The following is a 20,704-nucleotide window of genomic DNA, read 5'->3' as shown; positions in this document are numbered from 1 at the left end:
ATTATTACCATGTGATACTTTCCTCTGAATCAGAAAAGACCCACAATCACTTCATGACCTGAATTCTGTCACATTTAATAGAGATGAGAGAGAAACAGTGCCACCAACTCTTTGTTGCATCCAGAGAACGTGGTATAGACGGGCTTACCCGGTACATGGTACACTTCACTGAAAAGGGAACTCTGCCATCAACTTACAGGTTTTCCTTTTGGGCCTCTCTCTCCTCTTGGTCCTTGTGATCCTGGAGGCCCCTGAAACGGAAAGTGATGATTAAGTCTGCAAAACACGTATACTTCAGATGTTTTTATTTTAAATGTTTGCTTGATCTAAGAAAATCGGAAAACAGAAATATCACTTTTTTTTAAATTCAGTTCAGTTGAAGACTGTAGAAAATAAAGCCATGTGCGTATAAAAGCTCTGTGTACACAGAAAGGCTATTTATATTAGCAATGAAGCTTAAAGGTCTGTAAAGAATTAAAGAATTAAGTGTTACATTATAGCATCATGGAGCTCAGTGAGCTAAATATATTGCTTGAATGATAATTACAAAGTTTATGAGGATCATTTTTGCTGTCTTGTCCTAAGCAAGCCTTTGTCACTACATTATGGCCATAAAAACCTACAGTTTGGATTTTTAGAACTACATAGTTGTGCAAACCCTAAATTATCAATGATCTGAGGGAATATATGTATGTGTTTTCTGTCTAGTTACCTAGAATGCTACTGCTAATCCAAACCTGAAATCAGTAGTCTTTTGTGCTAACCCAGTAATATGCTATTCTGCTGTATAATTTCTCAAATTCTATGGAAATACGATTTAATTTCATTAACAGATGAAATTAACAGTTTGTTTCATTAAACAGATAAACGTAGTCTATCTTTAATTATTGCCAAACAATAGGTAAGTGTGTCTTAATGAGTAAAGCTAATCTAAAATTAACAATGTAACAATAGATCATTTTGGCTTTCACATAGCCAATAAAAACACTAACATGGAGGAAAAATAGGGTTCATCAATTTCAGAATGAAATGATCTTTTATATATCATTCATTGCTGCAAAGGAATGCTTACACTTGAAGATGTTTCAAAACAAAACGTTTCAAGAAACCAAGCATCATGGTTTTCATTCTATTGTCTTTTGATGGATATAATATTCATAAAGATGTTCAGTAACTGTAAGAACTTAAGAGTACCATGAATGTTGGAGGAAACTACTTACTGCTGGTCCTGGACGACCACGTATGCCTGTTACCTAAATGATAAACAAGATAATCTGTAAGGATGAAGTTTCAATAGAGTTTAAGAAAAATCAATAGTCAAACAAATAAGAATAACAACAAAAGCCCTAGTGAATTTTTTCAGAGCAAACAGATGTTGTCAATTGATGCCCATGTCCTCCTTGCTTATGCCTTAAGATGTTATCTAATTTAAACTCTCATATACAGAGGCAGGACTGCTATAGGGATTAAGAGCACCACACTGGAGCCAAGAGGCCTGGGTTCAAATCCTAACTCTATCCCTTACCAGTTGTCTGACTTTGGACAAATTACTTATTACTTTATGTTTTCATGTTCCTCTTCTATAAAATGATGATGATGATTATGAAATTACCTCCTTCACAAAGTTGTCATGAAGACAAATATTTGTAAAGCACTTAAAATAGCATGTAAGACATAGTAAGTACACATAAGTGTTTTTAAATGAAAGACAACAATATGAATGGTTTACTTTTTAGGTAATCTTTGTTAAAAACAAGCCAATTTCAAGGCAAAGCAAAAAGTCAAACACTGCCAAATAAATCAACATGCATATACTTTTCTTCTGACAGAGTGATGATAACTCCTTTGAGATCTATGAAACTGATGGTTGAAGAATTTTCATCCCACTTAACAATATACTTTATGATCATGTACAAGTCTAAACAAGTCTTAAGAACTCTTATACAATATGAAATTTCAATCAGGAAAATGGCAAGATATATATCCAGAAGTGTGGAACATTAAGTCATGCCTTTTATTTGGATTACATGACTATTTATACCACAAAAAATAGGGGCACCTGGGTGGCTCAGTCGGGTAAGTGCCCACCCTTAGTTCTGGCTCAGGTCATGATCTCCCAGTTCGTAAGAACTGGAGCTGGGAACTGACAGTGTGGAGCCTGCTTGGGATTCTGTCTCTATCTCACTCTGCTCCTCCCCTGCTAGCACTGTCTCTCTTTCTCTCTCATAATAAATAAATAAACATGCAAAATATATAAATATACAAATATATAAATATATATATATATATATATATATATACATGTTAACTATCATTTTACATCCATATATAATATGCTTAACTTTAGAAAACCCTGATTTCCATTTTTAGTCATGGGACAATAAAAGTCAGGAATATTGTAATAAATAAACATTAAATAGTATATTAAAGAATTAACCTCTTTTGGTTTGTTTGTCTTATACTATAGCTTGGTTATAACATAACTAACATCCATTTTCACAAGAGTGTGTATATATGCAAAACTTTAAAACTATACTATAGCTAAGTTTTTTAAAGACACACGAAAACAATATATACATATACTTACAACAGGCACTAATCCTGGTTCTCCTTTTTGTCCCTATGAAGCAAAAATTGTTCAATTATCAAAATATAATAGCTTGGTGGGGATAGTCATATCATACTAGAATATTCCATGTAAACACTGAGAATTTCTATGTAAGAAATGTAAAAAACAAAAATGAGAAAAGAAGCAATATTTATAGTAGTCAGACATTATTGATGAAAAAAATTACTACTCATCTGAAAGACACAAAAATATCAATCCGATGTTTGAAATGCATAACTTCAGTCTTTATAGTGAATAAATCTAAAGAACTGACTAGACCAAGAAATACTTGTGATTAAAAAGATGTAAAGTCAAAGCACCATAGGAAAAACTACCCAAAGACTGAAAACTCAGAGAAAATACAAAACTTGGATATGCTGAATTTTCACACTCATATTCTATGCCACCTAGTTTTAGTAACTTATCAGATGCCATTCCTAAAACTCTTGCCACCTTTTTTAAAACTCATGGAAGAATCTGAGAAATAACAAGAGGTAAGTTTGCTCATCTTCAAAAGGAGGAAAGAAAGAAAGAAAGAAAGAAAGAAAGAAAGAACATACTTATATTGGTTAGGTAATTCTCAATATCTGAAGAAAATCAAGACAAAATATTAACTGAATAGGAAGATAAAAATAACACAAAAAACAATCATAACATAAAGGAAATAACATTGGACAATTTAATTGCCTTTTATAATAGATGTAGCAAGCATAACAGATGTAGTTGGGATTCTTAGAACTTCAGTCTCTCAAAAATTGTATTCTCAGAGCATGATTTCAAGTACATAGGTAAAATAATATTGGATGAATTCTACCTTCATATACCTCTATTTTACCATGTATCTACTTGTATTATTTATTTTTGAATTTGTCTTCCAACAGATTTTGGTCTCCTTAAGGTTATGATCAAGTCTACTTTACATCCTCGTTTTGTCTAACAGAAAACCTCAATAAATTCTTGACCATATTAATTTCCATTAATATAGTATGAAATAATGCTTTTTACTGGTTAATTGCAAAGTATGACTACATTAAGGATTATATCCAAAATGTAGAAGAAGCAAGAATAATGAGTTCTAGGGGCACCTGGGTGGCTCAGATGGTTAGGCGACCAACTTCGGCTCAGGTCATGATCTCACAGTTCATGAGTTCGAGCCCCTCATCGGGCTCTGTGCTGACAGCTCAGAGCCTGAAGCCTACCTCAGATTCTGTGTCTCCCCTCTCTCTACCCCTCCCTTGCTCACACTCTGTCTCTCAATAATAAATAAATGTTTAAAAAATGTTAAAAAAGAATAATGAGTTCTATTTTATTTAATTTTTATTTTCACATATATTGCTCTTTTATCTGATTATAAAAAGTATATTGGTTAACAGGGAATTTTGAAAATATTGTAAAGTTTTGAAACTTACAAAAGAAATTAAATATTATACCCAACACCCAGGAGATAACCACTTTTAACACTGTAGTATTCTTAGTTTTCCATTGTTTACCTGAACTTGGTTTACTTAATCAATGCCTCAGTATTTTACTCTTAGATTATACTTTCACTTTTACAATTAAAAATATCATTACAATGAATACCCTTGTTTATAAATATTTGTGTAGTACCTCTAACTAATACCTTATGGTGTATCTCTAGAAGTTGAAGTTGTAGGTTAAAGATCATACATATTTTTTGGGTGTTTGATCCAGATCTCCTAAGTGTACTCCTGATAGGTACAATTTAGTTATATCCTTCCAGTAGTATCCCACCTCTGACAAAATTTTGTAAAGTGATATTTAAAAATTATTTTACAATCATCATAGTCTTAATAATGGATTCAATAGCAGAACAATACCCTGATCATCACTGCTGATTCTACTGCCAAGATTAGGAAGTCAGGAATAAATTGATAATTCAGCCCTGGGAAATTTCTCTACAGAGGCAGGAGGGAGCTCTATATGAGTTAAGTTCAAGGTAGAACACAAGAGACTAAAAGACAACCTACAAAAAGACTAGAGAAGAAAGGGATGAACACATATGGTCAGTAAAACAGAGCAGGCTTATTTCTGCATTTCTAAGTCTCCTAACTTCTAGCTTGGGTCTTTCCATTTATAACATAATCTGAAAGTAATAAAAATTCATCTTTTAAGAGCTGTAAGGGCTTTCTTTGAGATGCTGAAAGAATTTGAATTATTTAGGAAGGGTAGGTAAATGTGTGCCGAACACCTAAAGGACTTTATGAGAATAATGCTCAAAAAAAAATCTTTATTTCTGGAATAAATTTAGAAAAAACAAGTAAAAAGTGAGGAGAAATTATTTCAACCAAAGAGAGAAAAATGAAATAGTCCACTAAGAATGACTGGGAAATCTCCATTTTATGAGACCAGCAATTACAATGCAGCCTTTGCTCTTACTTTGTGTTTAGGAGAATGGTATTTGCTTGTACCTTTCTCAACTAAATTGTAAGTTTTTTGATGTCTTATTACAAACTTTTTATTGCTCCACAATACTTGATATGGGATTCAGTGTTACATTATCAGGTTCCATGATAAATTTTTCTAATGATTCTGTGATAATTCTTATTTTGGAAATAAGCCACTAATGTAAGTATTTGTTGCTTTTTTTAAATATGGGCTTTCAAAAAATAAAAAATAAAAAATAATATGGGCTTTGAATAAGTTAATTTATATGCAATGAAGATTTATCTGAACTTTTGCTAAATGTGATTTTCATACTCACTGGGAAAGATAACATTCAAATACTCTGATTCAGATGTGAATTACAGTTTAATTTTACCTCTTGTCTGTTACTTATCACTTAAGGCCACATGGACATGCCTCGCCACTTTTCTAGGATGCCAATACCATGGAGACAGTCACAGTGTTTTGCCCACCATTGCATCATCTGTATCATTTGCCTCATACAGGGATATAACAAAGGCTCAGTAATTATTTGGGGGTTAACATGCATGAGAGAATAGATTATAAATAACAACAGTATTAATATAAGCCAAGCACAAAATAAATTTTTATAACATTACTCTGCTCTGATAGTTCTGATGGCACATGATAATAAATGACAGAGTCATGAATATAGCGGCACATAACTAGAATGTGGTAAATTGGCAGCTGGTTTGAGTGTGTCTTTCTCCCAGCTGTCCCATACTGCCTTTGGAAAACTTCAGATTTAATTTCAGATGTAAATAAATGTAAGCTGGTATTTTTAGACCTATTCATTTGACATATATTCAAATCTAAATAGCTTCACTGATATTTATTCCAAATAAGACAATTTTTGGTACTGCCTTTTTAATCCAAAAGTATAAAAGTAGCCAGGACCTCCCTTGATAGCATCACTTTCATTTACCATGAAGGTGTAGCATTGCTTTATCACCTTACTGAAGTTCTACTGTATGCAAAAGTAAAGGCAATTTAAAGTCGCTGGTAATCTGCCTAATATCTGCCATGAAATTTGGGATGACTTCCCATTTCCATTCCTGATCCCTGTGCCCATCCCATCTGGATAAGACTGAAGCAAATGACACAGTTTTTAAAGTACCTAGAAAACTGAGAACAATTCCAAGGGAATGTAACTCTCTTCACTCAGGGGGATTACCCATATCCAGATGACAAGTAGCTAAACTGGCCAACTGTATCTAGGCTCATAACAATGTCATACATTGTCCTCTTGAGTGTAAGGCTTGCCTCTGGGATTAGATTTTAGGCTCCTTGAAATGGCAGAAGGGGAGAGAAGAGAAGGTGATGTGTGTTTGGTAAAGTGTTCAATTAATTCTTTTAGACATATCTTTACTTCCCAACCAATAGAAGCAGGACCACAACCCCACTGAACAACAGCTATCACCCACTCACCTACCCTTCCCCCCTTCCTTCCTTCCTTCCTTGCTTCCTTCCTTGCTTCCTTCCTTCCTTCCTTCCTTCCTTCCTTCCACTAAGCAGTTACTGCACTTCTAATATGTGCAAGGTATATACTGAGTACAGTGATACATGTAAGTAATTCAAAGGCTCATGTGGCACAGTCTCAATCCCTAAGAGATTTACAACCTTCTAGAAGAAATATCTATAAACAAAAATTAACAAAGTGAATAAAATAGAGGCAGTTGTAATCTATAAGCAAAGTAGCTGAACTGTGTTTATATATTTTTATCTATATGGTATGTACTTACAAAAGAATTGTACTTTACAAAAGACTTTCAAATACACAAAGCACAGTCCTGTGTGAACAGTTATCATAGAATAAAAAAGAAATTTATGAAAATGGAACTATGCAAAGTAAAACTTACCTTTCTTCCTCTACCTATAAAAGGGAAAGAATAAATATGTTATTTTATGAAGAAACAGTAATTGAAAATCTCCTAAATATTTATTTTCAATAATAGGTTTTTTGGGGAGTCAGAATTTAACCTAAACAGGTTTCCCTATTACCAGTAAACAAAATTCAAAAGTTGTTTTTGATCAATATTTCCATTACAGGCAAAATATGCATCCCTTTGGAAAATTCCAACATTATTTGATTATCCTTCACACCATTCATATAGCATTTAAAGTTCACTAAATTATAAAATTAACTATTAAAATTGTAATGAATTTTCAATCAATATCCTATATTTTTTTATGCTTTTTTGAGTAAGCTATTCATTCATATGGCTGAAAAACGAAAATACATTAAAGGTATACAATTATAGAGTGAAAATATCTCCTTCCATCTTGCTCCCTTCCCCTAGTTCCCACATTTCACCCCCACCCCAGAGGGGGTCGCTATTACTGTTTTTTGTTTCTACTATTAGTCTTCCTAACCCAAAACATAATGGGACATTCCATTTATTCAAGTTGTTATTTGAGTTTGTGCTGTTTTATAGTTTTCTTTTTTTTAATTTTTTTAATGTTTATTTATTTTTGAGAGAGAATGAGAGTGTGAGTGGGGGAGGGACAGAGAGAGAGGGAGACACAAAATTGGAAGCAGGCTCCAGGCTCTGAGCTGTCAGCACAGAGCCTGACATGAGGCTCAGATCCACAAACCGTGAGATCATGACTTAAGCTGAAGTCAGAAGCTTAACCAACTGAGCCACCCAGACACCCCTGTCTTATAGTTTTCTTCAAATAGATCTTATACATCACATGTTTATTCTTAGCCATTTTATCCCATCTGTTGCTATTATAAATGAGGTATTTCTTATTCCTATTATTTATTCTATGGGGTGACTGTATATAGCAAACTTATTAATTTGTTTGTTAAATTTACACTGCACTTATTTTTTTAGTATTTTTTTACCTCATTCCCCTAAGTTTTATAAGTACACAATTATATTCTATGCAACTAATCATTTTACCTCCTCTCTTCTCATTTCTAAACCTCTATTTATTTTTCTTATCTAATTGTTTGTTCAGATATTAAATTGTAATGGTAATAATGGATATCCATGTTCCATCTCTGAGTCTGGAGAAAGCGATTCTAGTATTAAATATTATAAAGCTTCTATGCTGACATGTAAGTATTTTACCATGTTAATGAAATGCCATTTGGTACTAAGTTACCAAGCATCTTTATCAAGAATACTTATTCATCTTTGCCAAATATCTTATTTCAACTTTTCAACCAAAAGCCCTTTTTTCATAGCTCTGTTATCTATGTTATGGCAGTATTGATTCTTCCTGTGCTTCTTCCTATGTCATCTTCATTTCCCTATGATGGTTTTTGGTTTTGCTTCCACTTCCTTGCTTATCATTAATTTTTGCTGTATTTCTAATGTAGGCCTTTCTTAATAAATTACTTCACTAGGTTTTACTTAGTTTATGGTGAAATGGTCATAATTTTTATCCATTTTGTGGTATTTACCAGCGTGTTATTTGGTAAACTTAGCCAAACTCTCCCACCTTTTTTTCCTGAGAGTATTTTTGCATCAGTGCTCTTGCTAACTCTGTTTTTATTATTCATTTTGGAATAAACTGGACTTTTCAAACCCAGCTATTTGTAGAATGTCACATATTTTGCTGGTTTTTTTATTTTTTAAAGTTTTTATTTATTTATTTTGAGACAGAGATAGAGACAGTGCAAGTGGGAGAGGGGCAGAGAGAGAGAGAGGGAGGGAGGGAGAGAGAGAGAGAGAGAGAGAGAGAGAGAGAGAGAGAATCCCAAGCAGGCTCCACACTGTCAGCACAGGGCCTGGTGTGGGGATTGAATTCATGCAACTGTGAGATCATGACCTGAGCCAAAATCAAGAGTCAGACACTCAACCCACTGTGCCATCTAGGTGCCCCTATTTTTTTTTAATTTGTCATTATTGTCCCAAGATATTATTGACATATCTCTACAGGTTTAGTTTTACTTTGTTCCTGGAGCTTCGTTGCACATTGCATCAGCTTTGGATAGCCCTTAGGTGTCTTGTTTTTAATTCTTTCTCTTATACCTTCTTCATTATATTGCTAAACTTTGAGTTTGGTTATTTATTCAAGGCATATTGTTACTATTGAATGATATCCAAGAGGAGAGTTGGTAAACTACTCTCTAATTTTTCCATGAAAATATGGTTGAATACTTCATTAAATTTGTTGTGATTTGCAATGGAATTTTTGGCCGGGGGAAATAAAGCCTTGACACTATGTTGACAATGAGGTATGCATGTCACCATTCAGGACTCTGCTAAAACAAATAACCTAATAGTTTAATGCTAATCTTACCTGGTTCACAAAATATGAACTTATTTCTCTTATATGTAAGTGTCTTTAACACATGTATTCAAATACATAGTCTATATTAAACACAGGCATTTTTCTCCAAAATAAGTTTTAAAAACCAGTAATTTATATCATCCTTTTCTCCAGGAAATCTATCCCATTCTCTTGTCTTCCTGAGCCATCATTAAAAGCATTCTGCATTTGTGAGCCAATGTAAGAGAGGGTACTCTAGCATTAAATTACATTAGAAATAATCATTCCATTCTCAAGAGCAAATTTGGCACAAGAGAAGATAAGCATGTTTTCTAGATCTCCTCTTGGACATTAATGTACCTCATAGAATACCAACAAATATCTTGGAGGTACCCAGCATGGATAGGGTAACAAATGACCATCTTAAGTGGTATAAGAGATTCTCAAATTAGACATAACACCACCAAATTCAGCCAAAAATTCCCCTGGTTTTTAAGAAGACAGTGAATTATTTCCCCCCCTCTCACTAATGTTACATAAAGTGGGTGAGCAAAACCATTAACCCCAAACGCCTCTGACTAGTGGTTTAATTATTCTCTCTGGTTGCTGAATTCTGAGAGCAGAAACCACCGCAACTATAAAGGTGAGTCACTGGACCAGCTCTGAGTTGGCCTTGAGCATTCTTACCAAAATTGGTATTGCCACCTCCAGTTGTGTGTGGACAGACAGGACAGCATTCTCCAGGGGGAGTTACAGGGTCAGCACATTCAAGTACATCCTGGCACTGTATCTTGTCACAAAGGATGGCTCCATTGTCACACACACAGATTTGGCAAGGGGCAGGTTTCCAAATGTCCCTGTTTAAGTACATCTGACCATTCTGAGTGCAGGCTATTTCTTCACCATATCCTTCTAGAATAAGAAAAAAAAAGGGGGGGGGGGAAGGAGGTTAGTAATCTTCTGAAATTTTGGAATCTGGGAAATACTTAAAAAGGGGAGTCATCTTGTGGGTTCTAAAAATTCTGGGCTAAGCAGTAACCTACCAAGGAGGCAATATACAGATGAACTTACTTTATTTGGTATTTACATACAAAGCAAAATGCAATTCACAATGAAATGCTTATACTTCTAGCCCAGCATGATGGGGGAAGAAAAAAAAGTGATAGTGATCAAAGGAGATATATTTAATCAGATAATGCTTCCCAAAAGATTTCATTTGTGAAGGTATAGATAACCAAACATAGGAAAATCAGTAAGAAGAGATAAAAACAAACCATTTGAAAGGGGGAGGAAAAGAATAGTTCAAAAGGGAATATATAACTTCCGGGTTTGGTGAACTTTTATGTGATTTTCAATTCCCTAGAAATTTTAGATTAGTAAATCCCACAACAATAGATGACAATATATATTCTTGCACCGTGAAGAAAAACTTTAAAAAGAGTGTATGGGTTTTCAAAAATTAGTTTTAAACAGAACGTAGAAAACGAATAATAGTGTTCCATTTCATGGACTGTATTTGCTAAACTAAAGGTGTTTACTCAAGGAATAGCAAAGCTTAAAAAGGCAATGCAGTAATTATCTTCGCATAAAAATTAATTAAGGGGACTCCAGACCACAACAATATGGTAAGTTATTATATAATATTTGCCAAATACTTTTCTACACTTAGATAAAACCTTAATGCAGATTTAGAAAATATATACACACGTTTACACACATAATAACAATACAATTATAAGATAAATATAATTTATTTATTATAAGATAAATATATATATATTTAACTTTGTGACTTTTAAGAAACAAAACTATAGTATTTTAAAACACAATGTGGATCATATCATATCATATCATACCATCCTAGTTTAATTCCTGTAGACCGTTCCCAACTACTCAAAATCTAAAGCCCAGAGATTCCTCCCTCCCAGTCCTTACACAACTTTGCCCTCCCTCCTTGAAGGCACACAGATTTCACTATTACATTTTGCTTACTGTCACCTGCCCCCACAGTTCTCTGACTCCTCTATAGAAGTAGATCTCCCTCCCCCCACTCGTGCTCTCTCTCTCTCTCTCTCAGAAATAAATAAACATTAAACATTTTTTTAAAGAGACCGCCTTTATCCAACTAGTATGACTCTCAGTACTTTTTGAAGAACTCAGTCGTCCACCCATCCATTCATTAATTTTGTTTTATATGCCGGCTAATTAACCAGTTTCTAAAATGTGAACAGACAGGCAAAAATCACAGCCCTCATAAAACCTATCACAAGTAATATTAATTTACCATTTTTACTTTTTATTTTTTATCTCCTTCACTAGACCATAAATGCCATGAAAATAAGGACTAGTTTTTCTTTTTCATCATGGTATTTCTAAAGCTTGACTCCATACCTTGCAGGGAGCCAACATTCAACAAAATAGATATGAATGAATGAGTGAGTGAATCTGAATTATGGTTCACTAACTTAATTGCACCAGCATTAATGTATACTTTACAAAAATAAAACTGAAACTTAAAAAATGCATTAGTTTATAAGATAATTTATCATTTTTCTTTATTTTAATGAAGTATAGTTGATATACAATATTATATTTTCAGGTGTAAGACATAGTGATTTGACAATTACATATACTATAAAATGCTCACCAAGATAAATGTAACCATCTGTCACCAACCAAAATATTACAATGGAAAGAATTTATCATTTGCCATATAAATATATTCAAATGATAATGCAGACTACAGATAAAAATTTCAGCGTAGGATAAAGACATTGGCCCATATATCCATCTTCCTAACTTTAGAAAGCTTTCGTTGGATAACATTTTTTTCACTGCTCCATGGAATACTTGGCTTCACATATCTAGCCCTTCATCACAGCTATATGGCAAATGGAAAGTTGCTTTCAAAGCGTGACACCACATCCTGGTTTCTGTGTCATTCACAAGGAGATTCTAAGACACTAAGTTTCTAATCTGTTTCATTTTCATCAAAAGATGTTTATCACAGAACACACAGCTAATCAACAAAACAATATTGGCTCTGTGTACCTGGTGCTGTTTCACGAATTTTAAGCCAGGGAGAAAATAGAATTCCTGCCTTAACATGTAATACAGGACTATTCTGAAACAAAATAAGAAATTTGTACATCAAATAAGCCCTGTTACTTTTGTTTATTTTGTTTATTTGTTTCATGTCTTTATTGACAAAAAAAAAAAAGGTCACAGCACTTCAGACTTTATTCAGATACACAGTAACAAACCATACCCACAAGTGATAGGCATGGTCCCTAACCTCTGGGTCAAAGGCCATGCTGGAGGGTGTGGGTGTCCTCTTGGCCACCGCCCCAGCATCTCTGTCCCTTCCTCCCCTGCACCTCGCTGACACCCCTGAGATCAGTTAACACTGCAGAAACGAAGCCGCTCTAGAGGTTGGGCTGCACTCACTGCCAAGGAAAAAGCAGGTTCTGAGGAAAGACAGAAGCACACTATTACAGCATCTCCTAGGAGAGGCCAGGCTGCTTCCCCAGCTGGGCCTGTATTGCCCCCGGCCTCAGCCCCAGCACAGAACAAAGAACACATTCCCCACCTGGCAGCACAGGGCAGCTGGAGATTGTGGGTCACTGGTCATGTGACACCCCCAAACCGATGGCCAGACCTCCCTCCAAAGTCATCCACCGGACTCTCTCTCCCAAGGGGAGAAGGCTTTCAGTAAAATAGACTGCTCTGGTTCATAAAGGGCTGGGATGGATTCTTTTCCAAAAACCTTAAGAACTGAATCATCCATGGGGGCACCTGGGTGGCTCAGTCGGTTAAGCGTCCAACTTCGGCCTAGGTTATGATCTCAAGATTTGTGAGTTAGAGCCCCACGTTGGGCTCTGTGCTGACAGCTCTGAGCCTGGAGCCTGCTTCGGATTCTGTGTCTCCCTCTCTCTCTTGTTCGCACTCTCTCTCTCTCTCTCTCTCTCTCTCTCTCTCTCTCAAAAAATAAGCATTAAAAAATTTTAAAAAAGAAAAGAACTGAATCATCTTCAGATTCAGGAGCATTGAACAATCGTCACTGGGTTGCCTTGAGGAGGGAGACCTGGAGAAAACTAGCCCTCTAGGAGAGCAGAAACATCACTTGCAGTTTGTTTCTCAGAGCACCCAGCATGGGGCTCAGCAGCCTTTCTAAGGATCCACTGTGGACTCTGAAAAGAGACATGAATAACAATGCATTCCTGAGGGGCCTGCCCTCAGCTGCCCTCTGGCCACCTCACTTCACTCCTTCCTGCACGCTGGGGAGCACAGTCTGAGGACCAGGCATTCCCCAGGGGAAAAGCAGATCTGATTGGGCTCAAGGCCCCAAATGAAGCTGCTTTCCCTCGTTAGAGTCACATATGACTTTTTTGAATAGGCCAACGAGCATGTCTTCCAAAGTCCTCTGTCCTCCCCAGGTCAGAGCAGCTTTTCCCTGATACACTCAAATCTTGTGTTTTCTGAACGATCATAGGAGGATGCCTGTGACCTTTTTGGAAGGTGACTGTTTTTACTGTAGGGGGCAGTTCCTCTACCATTTTATAGCTGTAGAAATCGTGGGCACAGGCCAGAGTTCTGAGGTGCCCATGTCAACATGCACACTCACGCTGGTGTGTAGACACACACGTACCAGCAGACACCCCTGTACACACATTTCTATCCTGCTCTACACACAGAGAGATAAGGTCAAAGTGTGAACCCTGGAGAAGAGGGGCCGTCTACACATGGGCAGGTTACAGACTCAAAAGGCATTTGGCACTGTCTGTAAGTCAGTCCCAAAAGTTGCGGCCCCAGACCCACCTCTTGAGCACTGAGCTATGGAGCAGAGAGAACCTCACTGTGAAGGGAACCAGGAGTGAGTGGTGCAAAGTGGCTGTTACAGATGGAGCGTTCCCCAGAGGCACCTTCCCCTTCCCTGGGCCGTTTGCCACACTAGGAGAAGTCAGGATTCTCCAGCCCTTTGCGTTCAATGCCTGCTCACAAAGACTCAAGAGCTCAGGGAGAAGGTCAAGACACAAGCTCTGCAGCCCCAGCCCAAAGGAGGGCTTTCGGAATTCCCCTTCTTGGTCAAACAAGAGTTTCATTCTCCATGACATGGCACTCTGCAGACAGCAGTGATGGTAAGGGGTGGGCTCAGAGACGCGGGGAGTTCTCAGACTGCCCAGCAAACACATACACCCTACCGGGAATGGTGTGGGGTCACCGACACGGCTACGAGGCAAGTTTGCCAAGGTTAGAACCCAAGAAGAGACCGTCGAACAAACGTCGATCAAAAATTCAGTCAAGGCATTTCCCAGAGATAATCACAGAAATAGCAACACTTTTGGATACTACAACAGAACACATTTGGCAACTTTCAAAGAAATAGATGTCCCCACCCCAAGCCATCAGAGGGTACAAAGTCCCTTTATCTTTGGTCCAGTTTAAAAAGTCAGGGAAGGAAGATGGGCCAACAGAGGGTGAACAAAGGCTGCAGACCATTTGTACCAACTACCTGACGCTCCCATCTGTGTGTGACACAGTGTGGGATGCTGCCTGCCTCAAACGAAAGCAAGCTACTGGAAGGTCAGAAGTCTTGTAAGTTTTAGGTGAAAAATCACTTTGAAATAATGTAGTTTCATCAGGAAGCTACATTTCTATATGTAGCTATATAGAAATGGACTTATTTCTATAGTCTACTGAAAAGTTCAATTAGGTAAATACCTTAAGAATAATTTTGTTCGTTAAGTTTTTTTTAAGTTGTTTCTTTAAATTCTGGTTAGTTAGCATATAGTGTAATATTGGTTTCAGGAGTAGAATTTAATATTCATGAAGTTTTATGATTGACAATGAAATAATCCAATAACACTAAATGCCATTGGCTGAAAATGAGATTCACCATAAGATCAAGTAGCTTGTTTCTTCCTTTCTCCACCCTAAGGGGACAAAAGTGTTTGCACATATTTACAGAGAGAATTAAGTGGGTATGTGCTTCCTATTGCATGTGCAAAATACTGAAAGTATATATGTTCTGTTTTCAAAAGTTATATATTATTACTGTAAAGTAGACCTCAGTTGCACCTATGAAACAATTAGATATGTGGAAACAGAGAATATGAAAAACAAACAAAAATCAAAATGACATGCAATAAAGTTGCCAATTAAAGATCATTAAAATGTGTGAGAGACCTCTTCCGGGTGAGTTATCCTGTTCTCTATGGCTTCTTTGAGGTTGCAATAAAAAGATACATTCTCTCTTTTGTGTTAACTCATAGAAGATCACTTTCTTCCTGAAAGTTTAAAACAGCATGACCTCAACCCAAGGGACAAAGAAGTGAGCCACTATATTACTTTCTTTAAATGACAATGTTAAAAGTTAGTTATATACTCTGAGTCATCACTGGTCCTTTTCCCCAGAGAATTTATAATTAAATTTAAGATGATGTGGAAAGTTAGTTGGAATGCTTTTAAATGGCAAGGAGATGAAAAACCACATTTGCTGCTAAACCCTGTCTTCTCTTCCCCCGCACAAGAATCCATACACATTACAGAGGGCACAAAAACTCAGTGAACTCTCATTGTTCATGTCTGAATGAAAGACATGTACAAAGAAACACTGAGTAGAAAATACAGGGTGTCTTGCAGCTCTCGGGTTTGTACATGGTAGTTGTGCACCTTATGATTAGTTTGCCCCTCTGCTTTCTACATAGACGTTCACGTAAATGAAAAGAAAAGTAAAATGGAAAGCAAAATTGTAGACAATTTGCAGTGGAGTTGTCATGACACAATTATTTTATAAATGACAATATTATAAAAAAAAAACAAATAGGAATTTTCATATGACATTCCAAGACATTCAATACTATCTTGACTCCTTTACCCAAATCATAAAAATTTACCCATGCTAACATTAACCTTGATTTAAAGCCTAGAACTTAAACAATTATTGGTCTTAGAGTACGTGGGTAAACATTTTTTTTTTATAAAATCTGAAAAAAATTCCAAAACTGCAATATTGTGACTCTTGTATTTTGCTATTTATGTTTCTTTAACTTTCCTAAAATTGAAGAGGACTGGTGGATGTCTGATAATTTTGCCATTACTTTGTAATCTTCTGTGGTGTCGTAACTTCCAAAAATCTTGTCTCCAAGCTATGGGGTTCTTTTACCCTTACCAATTGTTCCAACAAATTGAACCAATCCACTGTGAAGTCATTACCACAAACGTCCTGGCACTGATATCTTAGAGAGAAGAGATGTACTTTATCTATCCACATTTTATTCAAGAGTAACTCAATTGTCCTCTGTTTCTCCTACATCCTCATAGATTTGTCTTCTCATAAAGCTTTTATGTGCTTTTAAATGTAGCTGTAAGAATTCAGTTCTTAATCACTAGATGGCAGACCAAACCCACCATCTTATTATAACAGATTATTAGAAATTCAGTTATCAGAGCTGTGGCTGACCTCTGTGCTATGCCCCAGGTCTATATCCCTTTATATAGTTGTACAAAAAAGCATGCATAGGAATGGCCATATTGAAACCTTTGACTGCTCAGGAAAGATGTGATTCTCTTTGTATATTAAATGATTGGGGTCTACCTAAAAACTCTGGAAAATATATGGAATAAAAATCCCTAAGCCTATGTGGAATATTCCTAGACATTAACTGAAGTTGTTCCTTGCAGAAATAATGTAGAGTTCTCACATGTCACAAAAAATTTGAATCTCTTTTCCAGACAAGTGTTCAGATAATTTCCCCCACCGGACTATGAGCTCCTTGGGAGCTAGAGCTACATTCATCTCAGTAACCTTCACACCCAATGTCATCTAATCCACCTTTCATAAATATGTTTGCTGCATGAATGAATGATGAGTGAATGAAGGAAAGAAGGAAGTGTCCAGTAATGTACTTATTAAAAAGATAGCACAGGAAGCTCTCCTTCATCCTTCCCTAAACTTCTCAGAGAGGATATGCACTTGGGACTTCTATTTGAATGAAAAGGAAACAGGTCACTTGATGCTTCCTGTCAGGTGTGTCCCTCATATCTAGACCTCTGTGTGACCAGAAAGGAAGAAGACTGTGTCAGTCAAAACAGCTCATATTTTGGAACAATTTTCAGAAAGTGAGAGCAGTCTTTTAGCTTTCCTAACCCAGCTGGCCACGGCCCCTTCTGGGGTTATGAAGGTCTGGGCTAACATTATTTAAAGTTTCTCTGACTGCGCAAGTCCTTAAAAACACTACAATCACAGCACTGTTGGCTGCTGCTCTCATTAAATGGGCAGAGAATGCCTTATGCAACAAATGAAGTAGCCGCAGGGCTGTCCCACGTGTCCCCCTGGACCAAAATGCAGATGCTGCCTTTTCCAGTGCACGGCACAGCCCCAGCTGCTGGCTTTGGTTCCAGAGAATCTTCCAAGGAACACTCCCCTCTTCCTTCTGCTCTTGGGCATTGTTTATCATGAGAGAGAGACAAAGAGGTTAGAGTATTCGAGACCTTCCTTCAGACTTTTCTAAGTAAATGCCAACAATCCCACATTCATCATTTTCCTTTCCTCATCTGATCCCCAACATTTAAAAAATTAGATACATATGAAGCCATCGGGGATAGTTGAGGGGTATTTGTCTCATATTTGGACAATATTTTTCTTTCTTTACTTTTTTAAATGTGTATTTATTTTTAAGAGAGAGAGAGTGCGAGTAGGGGAGGAGCGGGGGGGGGGGGGGGGGGGGAGGGGCGGACAGAGGACCCAAAGTAGGCTCTACGCTGTCAGCAGACAGCCCAATGCAGGGCTAGAACTCACGAACCGTGGGATCATGACCTGAGGTGAAGTTGAACATTTAACCGACTGAACCGCTCAGGCACCCCTAGACTATCTATATCTATATCTATATCTATATCTATATCTATATATATATATATATATTTTTTTTTTTTAATCTCAGCCTTGAAGTCAGTGAGAGGGTCAGGGGGTAGGTGAATATGGAGCAGGCCTATGGAGTTTTCATCTTTTGTTCTTCAATCCATTACAGACTTTCCAAAGAGCTCTCCAAATTTAAATCTCCTTTTAGGATGATTATCTAAATTTTTACTTTTGTTGTACCTACCTCCACTCTTTTATTGCACCAACTGAACAAGAATAGACATGCAATGATTATTTGAGCTGAGTTAAATTTCTATATTACAAAGAATAATCACATTTTACATTCTAAAGCAATAACCTTGAAAAACTACCTTGAAATCGGAGAAAGTAAAAAGAAGACAATTCATACACAGGATTTCAATGAAGCATACAGATAAAATGAAATTAGATAAACTGTTTAAAAGGTGATTAGTTTCTTCAGTGCAGCCAGTAAACATTCCTCAATCTCATATGTAAAGGCTTTTCAGTTAACTAGTAAAACTGCTGTTTTCACTTGAGTTAAAATGGAAAAAAATTTAAAAAAGGAAAATCTCTCATGTTAGGTACTACTTAAGTTTCTTTCCATGTATCATTGGGAAATCTAAATGATTGTGGCCAAAATGTGAAACTACAATTACGCATAATGCACATGCAATGCTCATCTACAGTTCTGTCTGGAAAACCAACTTAACAGTCTGCTAATGCATTTGACATGGATTTTTTTTTTTTCTCCACAAACATGGCTCAAACTATTGAATAGCTGTAAAGACACCACAAAGAAAATTAGGCCTGCCTTGTGTTGAATACACTAGAAATTTCGGTAGTAACTTCTATCACAAACCCTAGTCCTTTTCTCAAATGTTAATCCTCATGAACAAGCACAATTTGTGCTATGCCAAATGTGTCTGCTGACCTAAATGCATAAACAGCTTTGAATTGCTTTGAATCAATTTGGTCTACTTAATCTCTCCCCAGAATGATATTGCTTAAAATGAAGAGGGGAACCAAAAATCTGCTTAGCTATTTTTCTGTCAAATGAGTGGTATCGTGACTTTTATATATACAATCTGGAGATAAAGCAAGTAAATAAGCAGTAAATTCTGGCCAAGATATAATACTCGCATTCCAGCTTCCCATCATTTCCTTCAAGTCTTAGCTCAAATGTCACCTTTTCCATGAAGCCTAATCTGACCACATTACAAAAAATGTAAAAATTGCCACACACATGTCACTCTCAATCCACTAGTTCCTACTCCTTCTTTTTTCTTTTAATATAGTTCTTTCTTATCACTTTTAAGCCTACTATATTACTGTATTTATGGTTATTATTTGCCTCCCCATGATAGAATAATAGCTTTATTAGCACAGATATAATTTATTCTGGCTTGTTCATTGATATATCTCAATATCTTATAATAGTTTCAGGATCCAAGTAGATGCTTAATAAGTATTTGATGAATTAATTTGTTGAATATTCAATTGTAAGAATACCAAGGAAAAGATCTAAACATTTATTTGCTTTGATCCTGGGATTATTACATAATTTTTTAAAAAGCTTCATTTTTCACAACTATTCAGATGTGGGCCCTATCTACAGGGATTTAAAATAGCTGGCATTGTGGGAATATCATGTGTTAATGTTATTTATTCCAGATATGATGCCCTGAAAAGAACATATATTTTTATAACTAAAAAGAGTTATTTTTATATTTTGAGAGAATCTGGGAGACTCAGATGGGTGATGAATGGTAGCTATACTTGTAGTGAACATAGAATAACGTATAGAGTTGTTGAATCATGACCCTGTACACCTGCAACTAATGTAACGTTGTGTGTCCACTATACTAAAAAAAAAAAAAAGACTATAAAATTAAGTACTTTACATAATGAAACATTTTTAGAATGATTTCAACTCTTTATCTTAAGATTTCTTTGCAGCTGAATTTTGCTTTCTTTCCTTGTCTTCCCTAACACAGAAGAATAGTTAGGCCTCTAGAGAAACTCCAGACGTTGTAGCCAGGTTACGTCTTCTAATTTATTTTTTACTGACTTATTCTTTATTCACTGCCCTTGCCCTGACCAAACTGAAATTTCATTCACAATCAACCCAACATTCTCAATGGCTCTTTGATCGCATTCATTTGACTATCAAATATTGTAAAATATCTTGACGCACTCTTCTCTCGGGAGTTCATTTCTGGGGGAAGCCCCCCCCCCCCCCCCCCGCTTTCATCCTGAAGGCATAATTTCTAATTTTATCCACATGGGTATATTTAGGGACTTGAATTAATACCAATAATACCTACTTTTGTCCTGATCTACCTAGGTTTAATTTATGTCTATTTTGTGGCCATTACAAATTAGGTGATTTCACTGAAGAACATAAACGAAAATGGATTTTACCCTTATTTCTGGCATTCCTTACTCAAGTCACTTCCAGAGCAGGTAACAGATTCTTTAAAACAAGACTAAAACCATTATTTCCGAATCTAAATCCATCTCTTCGTCCTCATGTTCAACTGACCTTCTATAATGCACATTCATGGTTG

The 20,704-nt window shown here is 36.2% G+C and overlaps 1 protein-coding gene across 1 annotated transcript in view; it reads right to left on the bottom strand.

The window, feature by feature from the left end:
- COL5A2 (collagen type V alpha 2 chain) overlaps positions 1–20,704 on the bottom strand; it is a 146,761-nt gene that overhangs the window by 64,760 nt on the left and 61,297 nt on the right. Inside the window, exons 2-6 of the mRNA XM_078451101.2 lie at positions 9,944–10,168; positions 6,892–6,905; positions 2,588–2,620; positions 1,221–1,253; positions 198–251 (exon numbers count right to left, since the gene is read on the bottom strand). Of these exons, the coding sequence (XP_078307227.1) occupies positions 198–251; positions 1,221–1,253; positions 2,588–2,620; positions 6,892–6,905; positions 9,944–10,168 (359 nt within the window). The remainder of the gene's footprint in view (positions 1–197; positions 252–1,220; positions 1,254–2,587; positions 2,621–6,891; positions 6,906–9,943; positions 10,169–20,704) is intronic.

Source organism: Panthera onca, chromosome C1, assembly GCF_046562875.1.
Source record: "Panthera onca isolate mPanOnc1 chromosome C1, mPanOnc1 haplotype 2, whole genome shotgun sequence".
In the NCBI taxonomy this organism is placed as follows: domain Eukaryota; kingdom Metazoa; phylum Chordata; class Mammalia; order Carnivora; family Felidae; genus Panthera; species Panthera onca.
This window is presented reverse-complemented; position numbering and strand designations above follow the sequence as displayed.